At 32.5% G+C, this 10536-nt stretch overlaps 1 protein-coding gene across 1 annotated transcript in view; it reads left to right on the top strand.

Annotated features, from left to right (window-relative positions):
* Positions 1-1325: 1325 nt before the first annotated feature.
* The window catches only part of LOC106461359 (calcineurin B homologous protein 1-like), a 21024-nt gene continuing 11813 nt past the window's right edge, over positions 1326-10536 (top strand). Inside the window, exons 1-3 of the mRNA XM_022388298.1 lie at positions 1326-1383; positions 7611-7701; positions 9561-9754. Coding sequence (XP_022244006.1) covers positions 1341-1383; positions 7611-7701; positions 9561-9754 — 328 coding nt within the window. The 5' untranslated portion in view covers positions 1326-1340. The remainder of the gene's footprint in view (positions 1384-7610; positions 7702-9560; positions 9755-10536) is intronic.

The following is a 10536-nucleotide window of genomic DNA, read 5'->3' as shown; positions in this document are numbered from 1 at the left end:
TCACTGTAGTCATGTGACTCGTTGACGCAACAGAGGGATGTAGTGGTGCAGAAGCGTACCGGAACGTCGCTGGCGGCAAGTATGAGGGTTTATAACTCAAAAACTGGGTTTCGATACCCTCAAGGGAGCACAGTACAGATAGTCCATTGTGTAGTTTTGTGATTAACACGACACAAAGAAGCATATCGACAGTACAACATTTAGTTGTTACTGAATGTTATCCTCAGATTTTGTTCTGCCATCTAGTGACCACAATTATAATCATTTCTACAAGTGAATACAAGTTTGTGTGTGCATAAAATTAATAACACATAAGAGCACCTCTAACCTAGAAATATAGTTCAATTGATAAATGTAGATTATCAATGCGAACCTAGTAAGAAAGGTAGGTTTCATCCAAATTTCAATATTTTTTATAAAAAGTTTTATTGAGTATTTTAAACTTTAAAAAACCTTAAGTTTTTATTCAAAACACTTGCAGAGTCATCTATTGAGTTAGGAGATATAAATATTTATCCATCAAAGAATAGTATTCAGTGTAAAATTAAAAGAAGCCAAAGGAAAAAATGAAGGAATGGCAAAGTTAAATATTTTGTTAATTTGGACGAACTATTAGTTTTTACACATGCCGTAAAAGTATCAATTATAAGTGATATACTTTCTTTCTTGTTATTTGCATCTATGTGACTAAGTTTGTTTTTACTTGTGTGTGTGTATTTGTGATTCTTTTGTAATTTTTTTTCTTAAAAATGAAATAATTTTGTTTTTTGTCTGACTGGTACTTTTGCTATGCCTGACAGTAATATCACTTTCATTTCTTTAAATGTTAGCTAAAATAGAACTATTTATCCTATTCATTATACATTTAAACTTGATATTTGTGGAGCTCACCTCAATTTCATTGAAATTGGTTTAGGCCAGCTCTTGAAAACAAGTTGTAGCATAAAGACACCAGACAGGTTTGGTTTGAATTTCGTGTAAAGCTACACGAGGGCTACAAACAGAAAAATACCCCTTTACCTAAAATATATCGAACTTATAGAAATGTGATGAATTGTTTGTTTGTTTGTTTTTGAATTTCGCACAAGGCTACACGAGGACTATCTGCACTAGCTGTCCCTAATTTAGTAGTGTAAGACTAAAGGGAAAGCAGCTAGTCATTACCACCCACCAACAACTCTTGGGCTACTCTTTTACCAACAAATAGTGGGATTGACCATCACATTATAATGCCCCCATGGCTAAAAGGGCAAACATGTTTGGTGGGACAGGGATTTGAACCAGTAACTCTCAGATTGAGAGTCTAGCGCCCTAACCACCTGACCATACCAGGCTGACAAATGGAAAACTCAGCATTAGATATGTGTGTGTGTCTGTGTACAGGTAGATAGAAAAATATTACAGTAATAATATATTAATTTGACCAATAAGATATATTAGATGCAAAGTCAGCATTATAAAACTACCTGTAGAGATACTGTTGAACAATAAAGACTTCCAATGTTTGTGGAAATTGCAACAAACAGAGGGTGTAATTTAAAAATACTCTTACGACAGCGGAAGTCACGCACTGGTAGCATGTGCACTGGAGTTTCTTGAAGGATCATAAATTTTCCTAGCAACTCTAGTTTGTTCGAGGCACCTTTTTTTTTTTAGTATATAAGCCTGGCGAGAAAAACCAGTGCAATTGAAGAGAGAGATATGCAGATAGATTGAAGATAAAGATAATTGGGTCAAGCGAACAGTATGCACCTTAAGTAATCTGTGTGAATCACTGTGATTTATAGCATGTGTTATAAAAGAAGTGAAGTTTAAAGTACTGATTGAAAATTACAAAGTTTGTATGGAGGAAGAATAAACTGGTTTAATCAAGAAAGGACTTGTATCACTGATGTTCCTCGGCAAGAATTTTACCAGAAATTAACAAACGACCAGATACGCAACAATACCAATTGTTAAGTTTAACATGTTTAAAATTTGCGTCACAGATAAAAATATATAGTGGAACAGGGAAGACAGAAAATTAAGGTTCAAAGAGGTGTGGGAGATGAAGAACAAGGTATTCTTTATAAATTAGCAATCCCCTGATCTCTTACAGTAGGTACTGAATCTGTAAGTTTTTCAAATGAACCAGACATTTTTGTCTTTTGACAAACACAGCTAAAATTTAAACTGTATAGAGCCATTCAAAGAAAGCGCAGAGCAGAAATGTAAGTGTATTGTTAAGGCTAGATTTTGGACTAACCACTTGCAGTGGACTCTGTACTTTGTATTTGTGAGTATGATGAAATGGTATAAAAAGGTTTTGTAAAAGCATAATTTTGTTGGATGAAAAAGATCCAGATTGTGTGCTGCATGTTCCAATATGTCAGTGACCCGCAGATTCTCTGTATTCTACTATTAGAAATAAATGACAAACTGTAGTTGTAATACTAGCAAATAAATACAATCTCAAAAAAATAAAAGCGTAACTAAAATCTGACTGGACGTAGTAAAGAGTATATATTTTTTTAATTAGGAAGCACATTAAAAACATTTCATCAGGAAATATATTGATTTCACTTATAGAAATACCATCTGAGACCTTTTGATTGAAAACTTTCATCAGAAAGCACAATCAGTAGTATTCCAATATAGTGGTAACCATGATGATAGAACAGAAACCAAGTAAACGGTTTCAGGAAAATGCTAAAACCAGTTCCTGTTCCATCTAGTGGTCTCCATATCCTCATAAGCACACCATTTTTGAAAAAATAACAATTTAGAACTTTCTCCAGTTCATATTTTGGGAGTGAATATTTAAAGAGTGAAGAGATCTGTGGATCCTTTTCTTGCTCAGCAATCAGTTTACTTTTAGCAAACAGAACTTCACTAGGTGAACTAGATCCCTCACACCCATAATTGTCACTCACCGAGGTATCGTCAGCAGGACAATCATCCACAAGATCCCTGTCAGATCTAAAAATTATTTGAGACAAATCTATAATATCGTCCTCTGAATCCATGTCTATCATTTGTTTTTTGCTTAATTTCTTAGCCTGAGCTCGAGTCACAGCACACGAGGGAAACACATCAGGATTCTCTTCAGTGACAACATCATCCTTAGATGAAATAATGATTGGCTCACTAACCATTTTGGGTTCAGCAACAACTTATCCCACAGCCAAATTGTTTCCCAACAATAATGATACATTCTTAATTGGCAGAGTAGGTCTTACTCCAACCACAACTGGTCCCGACCTAACTGGACCAGTAATAACTTGTATGCTTTGAGAATAGCTGCTTTAACTTTATCATAATTCATACAATCTTCTAGAGAATGAGCAGCATAAGCTTTTTGTGCTTTACCAGTTAAAATACTTTGTAATAATAATGACCATTTTTTGGTGGGCCATTCCATGATTTGGGCAACTATTTAGTAGCTTCATTTTCATTAAATGGTCGTACTTTAATATATCGATTAAGTTGAAAGTTGTCATTTTGCCTTGGTCAATCAGAGTTGAGTTTAATTTCCATTTCTTTCAGCCTAATTTTTTTTCAGCTTAAATGTGAGCTTTTTCGACCGTGAGATGTTTATCTTCTCTTTCAGCTTCCATACGAGCTTGTTTGGCCTCAAGGTGTTTATTTTCTCTTTCAGCTTTGCTACAAGCTTGTTGAAGTTCTATTTGTTTGAGTTTTAGCTGGATCTCTAACTTATGTTTATCACTCAACCCTGATTGGATAGTGGGGACACTAGAGTATTCCCCCAATGCTTCCTCAGGCAACAAATCATCATCGACTAGTATTTTGATAATATGTTTTTTTAGTTAATTTTTTCTCATTGATCTTTTAACTTCTAGCTATAGAACTTTGGCAATTTCGAGCAATTGATTTTTGTTACATTTTTCTAGTTGTTCTAGGGAGGGTGATACAAGAAAATCTTGATAATCAGACATGATCAAATCTTGTTAGCACTGATAAATATAAATTGAATTATGATATAAATTTGAATTTAGATTGAATTTTGTCTCTGATTCAGATCTCAGACGAGCCCCAATTTCTTATGTTACGTATTACAGTTTCAAATAGCCTAAATCTGAGTTAAATTGTAATTTAGATTCAGTAGTTAAATAAATGCCAATATATATATATATATATATATCCAGTTTATGATATTTGCCAACAAGATTGATACACTAAGTTTTCTTTTTTTAATACAAATATATTTTAATATACAAACAATAATACAACTTACAATAATGGTTATGACAAATAGTTATTACAAACAATGATTTATATACAAAAGTTTTACAAACTTACAAACAATATCGAATCTTCCTTCTGGTCTGGAACTTGCTTGATGTCTTATCAAGGTGTTACGCCTCCGTTCGTTAGTTAATTTTCTGTAACTTCGTTACGACGAAACTTTAGCGACACAAGTCCTTTCTTAAATAAAACTGGTTTATTCTTTCCGAATACAACTTTACCGATACACTTAATTTCAACAGTCGCGCTATAATTCTCAACGAACGCCTCACGTGATCGAGTTCAATTACACACTCTCTGACTGCAGTTCAATTACTCACTACTTACACATTGTCCCGTCACGTTGTGACCATCTTATATATACCAGCCTACCCCCAATCTAGTAATCTCCCGACAATTCACGAAGGGCTCATGATGAATGAGTTAATGTCGAGTTGATGTAGGTACAATTCACTTAATAGGGAGCTAACTAGCTGAGTGGTCTGCACTGATCACACACCGATTTTTTTCCACCAATGAAGTTTGGTAATGTTTTCGTAAAAGTACTAATGTCTGATGTGAATCCAATAAAGTTAAATGGTTTGTAATATTTGAAATTTTTAAATGTTCTTGGTCAGATATCTGAACTTTCCCTATTAATAATCTTTATAACAATCACGGTTATAGCTTCCGAAGTTTACAGTATACCAACTATAGCAAACCAATAATAGATACTGTTTTTTGGCGCATCTCGCTGATTATATTTATAGGGGTGTGGAGAGTTTCTCGAAATTTGTGCTTATGCAACAATACTGACACTACACTAGTATTTACGTACACACACATATTGTTGATTCTTAGAGTCAAGAATCTTCTACAACTTTAGAGAATAGGTGGGAATTTTGCAATACAGATTTAACTGTACAAGTTATGCACATTTCTAAATATAAATGTAGCTTTAAACAAATATCGATATTAAAATAAATATATAATAGTAAATCCGTCACAAACGTGAATATCTTGAAGAATAGTTTAATTATTTGTTGGTATAAAACCAACTAAAGGTATGTATACATTGTATGCAATGTTCTATATAAATATATAAGATCTGATTTTTAAAAAATGTGCAATTTAAAATAACATTAAAGGACAAGAAGGGGCCCTTTTGGTCCATCTAGGCTGCCCTATCTATTAAATTAAATCAAACCCTGAAAAAAAAAAAACACTTCAAAGACAGCTCTCATCATTCAAATATTTATCGAGCTTTTCCTTAAACTCCCTTAACTTAACTGCAGCCACCACATCTGAAGGTAACCCATTCCAGAGGCCAACCACCCTGTTAGAAAAATAAAGTTGTCTTAGCTGAAGATAGCTGTACTCTGCCAAAATTTACATTTGTGTCTCCAAGACTTACGATTCTTACTATTAAGTGCAAAAAGAAAAAAAAGATGATGCATCAAAACTGTTAATTCCCTTTACAATCTTAGACACAAATCAGTCCCTCTCTAACTCTTCTCTTTTTTGATAGAAAACAGTTTCAGGTATCATAACCTTGCCTCATATGATAACATTCCATCTCAGGTATGATTCTAGTAGCACTCCTCTGAACCCTTTCCAATAGTTCAATATCCTTTTGGAGGTAAGAAGCCCACGATTGAACATAATATTCCAAATGTGGCCTAACCATTGACCTATTCAATGACATTGCAGCCTCTTTGGACTTGTATTCAATATTTCACAACTTAAAATTCTATTTGCCCTGCAACTAGCAATAAATAACACATTGCTTGGATGTGTTAAGACATTGATAAATCAGAACACCAACATGTTTTTCTTCCATAACATTATTAAGGTCATTCCCATCAAAATTATACTCATAATTCAGATTTTGATATCACACATGCATTTTATTGCATTTATTATAATTAAAAGCCATCTGCCATTTATTCTCCCAGCAACTCAACAAATATTTCAAATCCTTTTGTTAGGCAATAGCATCCTCCTTACAGCCAGAAACACCCAAAACATTAATATCATCAACCAATCTATTTATCCTTCCTTCATCTATATAAATCTATCAGGTAAGTCAAAAAGAGAAAAGGTCTTAACACTAAGCCTGATAGAACTCCACCAGTGACATTAAACCAGTATGACTGAACTCCATTTATAACAACCCTCTCCTTTCTTTCATCTAGTCAGTTTTTCATCCAATGAGGCAACCTCTCCCCTATGCCTACAGATATAACATTTTAAACAAACCTTTTATGTGGCACCTTGTCAAATGCTTTCAAAAATCCAGATACACCACATCCATACCCTTGTAAGGCAAGATTTTTCCCTAGTGAAACCATGCTGACTATCCAACAAAATTATAAACTTTGTTAAAAGACTTTGCAAAGCATCTTTTTTCAGACTTTCCAAATCTTTCCCACAACTGATGTAAGACTAATAGATCTGTAACTACTGGGACAAGTTTTATCACCTGCCTTGAAAAGGGGAGTAACATTAGCCAACTTCCAGCCCTGGTACCTGCCCACCATTTGAAGACTTAGAAAAAATAATAGCAAATGGCTCACATATTCTATCCTTAACCTGTTTCAAAACTGCTTGGAAAATATTATTTGGCCCAGGTGCTTTATTGTTGAATTGATCTCATAAATCCATCTAGCCAATCTGCTCTACCTTACATACTAACCAAAGCCTAGTATTTGGCCCTAGCAGCCTACTTATAATTTCATCCCCACATTTAAGTCTTGGCAGTATTCCTAACAGAATTAAGTTATTATGGCCCTATTCTTTGAATGCTTTGTACTTAACAATCAGCTCTTCGAATCTGCCCATCATTAGCCCCTATGTACACTAGCACTCTTTACTGTGCCATTTGCTTTGTCATTTATATTCTCCAGTATAATTTATCCCTTTTCTCCTTATTTAATTTCAAGAACTAAAAATTATATTTATTTGTGAATTGTTTTTTGTAAGTTTTTTATTAAAGCTGTTTCATTCAGTTTTGTGTACCTTATATTGTTTATAAGGTAGTCATAAAGTACATTCATTATATAAAGTTTTAAATGCAGGGAATGTATAGTGATTTCAATGTTAGAAACAAGATTTCTGTAATAATTTTGAATCAGTATATTTTATCTTGTTTTCAATAATATCTAAAAGCTTGCAACTTCATAACATGTTATATCCAAATTTAGTGAATAGACTAAGAGCTTGATCTTTATGTGCCTTGTATGGAGCAGGACAGCATCATTGTGAATAATATTTGTTAATCCCATTGTACCAGCTAATAATTTTATGTTTTTATAGTATATTGGAAGATAAAGTTCAGTATATGTTATGAAGAACAGACCATGTGAATATTGACATAAAATTCCCAGATTTGTTTTTTTCACCAGTAACAAAGAGTCAGATTACTCGACTTCATAGCCGTTTCACCATTCTGGATAAAGGAAAAACTGGAAACTTAAGGTAAATCATTTACTGTGGTTAAATGAGAGCAAAATTGTTTAGTTTTACTATTTGCTATATTTTTATTAAAGTATTTTATAAGTTACTACATTGTGAGAATAAATTATATAAATAATTTTTCCGATCACTTAATGGTTTAAATACATTATTTAAAAGCAAATATGCAGGTAACAGAAAGTAATATAATTGCTAATAGTATGTTATATTTCCATAATTGATATAGTTCTTTGGCACATCTTTTAATTTGATGATTGAATTAAAGCAAAACATTGCTGGAAGAATGGGTGTTTTATGGTCAAGGCCATCACTCAAACTGCCAAATTGTTAGTAAGACCTGGCAACTACCAGTTTTGGTAACTGAAATATGTGTACAAAACATCTTATAACATTCAGTTGATGATTTAACATTTTCAATATATGTGATTATTTTGAAAATGTTAGTGTACTAAACAAGTACAGAAATACCTTAAATTATTATACAGCTGACAAAAACTGAATGGTATATTTAACTTCTTTTCTCAGTGCTAGGTGCTACATTACACTACAAATTGAGATATATAACTGTATGATGAAATACTTTCAAATACTTGCATATAACAATTGTGTAAGATTTTTGAATAATATTTTGACAGACCATTTTACCTGTTATAAGATACTTTACTGGAATTTCCCAATATGGTTTTACACACTAGTTTATGTACATGATAAAATTTTATGTTGTACATCATTGAACCATATTAGAACCTATCAGTTGAAGACATCAAACAGGTATTGTTATTTGAAATATGGGATAATGACAGGGGAATGTATTTTTAGCTGATCTTTATTAACAGTAAGGATTGTATTATATGACTTATAAGCTTTAATCTTTTGACTTGATGTCAGAGTATGCCATTCTCATGTCACATGCATTTGTTTAAACTGTAGTTATATTTGCCTTTGAAAAAAATAGTTATAAAAATTATTTTGGCAGCTTCTTTAAGATGTGAGCAAATTAAAATCTTTTGTACTTACTTGTGGTACTTGTTGATGTGTGCCAAGTTTGGTAATTCTAGCTTGTGAGTGGGGTATGAAGACAATTTCATATATGTTTGTACACCAAATAAAGAAAGGTAAAGTGGCTACATCATATAGATAAGGACATCTGGTAGGCCATTCTGAGTTCACCTGCCAAGTGTGATCACTGCTATTTCCAAAACTGTGAGAGAAAATTATATACAAGCAATTTCATAAACACAAAACATTAATTAATATAAGATTTTAATTAGATTGCAGTTGATTCTAAGTCAAAAACATGTAATCCTTATAATATTTCTAAGTCAACGAAAAATAATCAAAATTGTTATCTTTGAAAAAGTATCTTAGCTCAATCTGAACTACATGGTTGCAATGTTACTGATTGATAAAATGAGTGTATCAGAATTAGCCTTGTTGATGATATGCATCATTTCAGTGTAGTTGATTTCTTAAACATATGAAGTTGTTTATTAAATGTTTAAATGGTAAGACAGAGAAATGAAAAAATTGGAATGGAATGATTTAGCATGAATTTGTCTGTTAAATGTTTAAATAATGTAACAGGGAAATGAAAGAATAAAATAACACATTTTAGTGAGGTTTAAAGTCTTTCCAACACTAAGGAAAAACTGCATACTGGATAAGTATGTGTATTATTCAACCTCTCTATTCTTTAAAATTAATGCTGTACTTTACAGTTGAAGTTTACAATGAAATAATATGAAACTTACTAATAGAGAGAGAGAGAGAATTATTTTTTTACAGTTATAGGGTTGTTTAATGTTTTACTTTTATCTTTATTTATAATGCCCCCAAATGTTTACTGCTACATTTTATTTTAGACGAGAAGATTTTATGCAGATCCCAGAATTGTCTATAAATCCATTAGGAGATCGTATAGTGCAAGCCTTCTTCAGTGAGGCTTTGGATGACATGATTAATTTACGGCAGTTTATAAGAGTACTCTCGAAGTTCCAAAGAACCAAGGAGAATGAAGAAGATAATAAATTAAATAGTCGGGAAGAGAAACTGAAATGTAAGACTGATTTTTGTATTTAGTACAAATCATTCTAAAATTGTATTTTACATTGTTGAACAAGTACACCCTATGCAAGGTTTTGGATATTGTCTATATATATAATTTAGAAATGCCTTTGTTTATTCATATTGTTAATATATCTGGTTTTGGAATGTCTTTTGACTTGTAGATATTGTCTATATATCTGGTTTTGAAATATCTTTTGACTTGTAGATATTGTCTATATATATGGTTTTGGAATACCTTTTGTCTTTTTGATATTGTCTATATATACAGTTTTGAAATGCCTTTGGGCTTATTCATATTGTCTGTATATAAAGTTTAGAAATGCATTTTCACTTACTGATATTGTGTGTTTATTTATGTGTGGCTTAAGAATGCCTCTTGATTTATTGATATTGTGATTTAGGAGAAATTGATTGAACAGTTATAATTAGTTACTTGATACTAATCACTAACTTTTTTCTTGGTTGATTGTGGTTGATGTAAGTCAAATAGACCCAGAAAGGCCATGGCTCATAAAAAGCTAAAAATACCATCAATCTAGACCAGTGGTCGGTAACCTATGACCCGCGGGTCACTAAGTGACCCACGGCAATATTTTGGCTGACCCGCCAAAAGTTGGCTTCACCATTGCAACCCCTAAGGGCACAATCATTGTTCAGTTCAAGTTTCTCGGCTATGTGAGAAGAACAACGATATTAAAGGAAAGATGGGAAAGAGTCAAGGCTACGGAGAATTTTAAGATCAATTTCAGGGAAAAAATATACAAACTGGTC

The sequence above is a fragment of the Limulus polyphemus genome, unplaced genomic scaffold (genome assembly GCF_000517525.1).
Source record: "Limulus polyphemus unplaced genomic scaffold, Limulus_polyphemus-2.1.2 Scaffold943, whole genome shotgun sequence".
In the NCBI taxonomy this organism is placed as follows: domain Eukaryota; kingdom Metazoa; phylum Arthropoda; class Merostomata; order Xiphosura; family Limulidae; genus Limulus; species Limulus polyphemus.
This window is presented reverse-complemented; position numbering and strand designations above follow the sequence as displayed.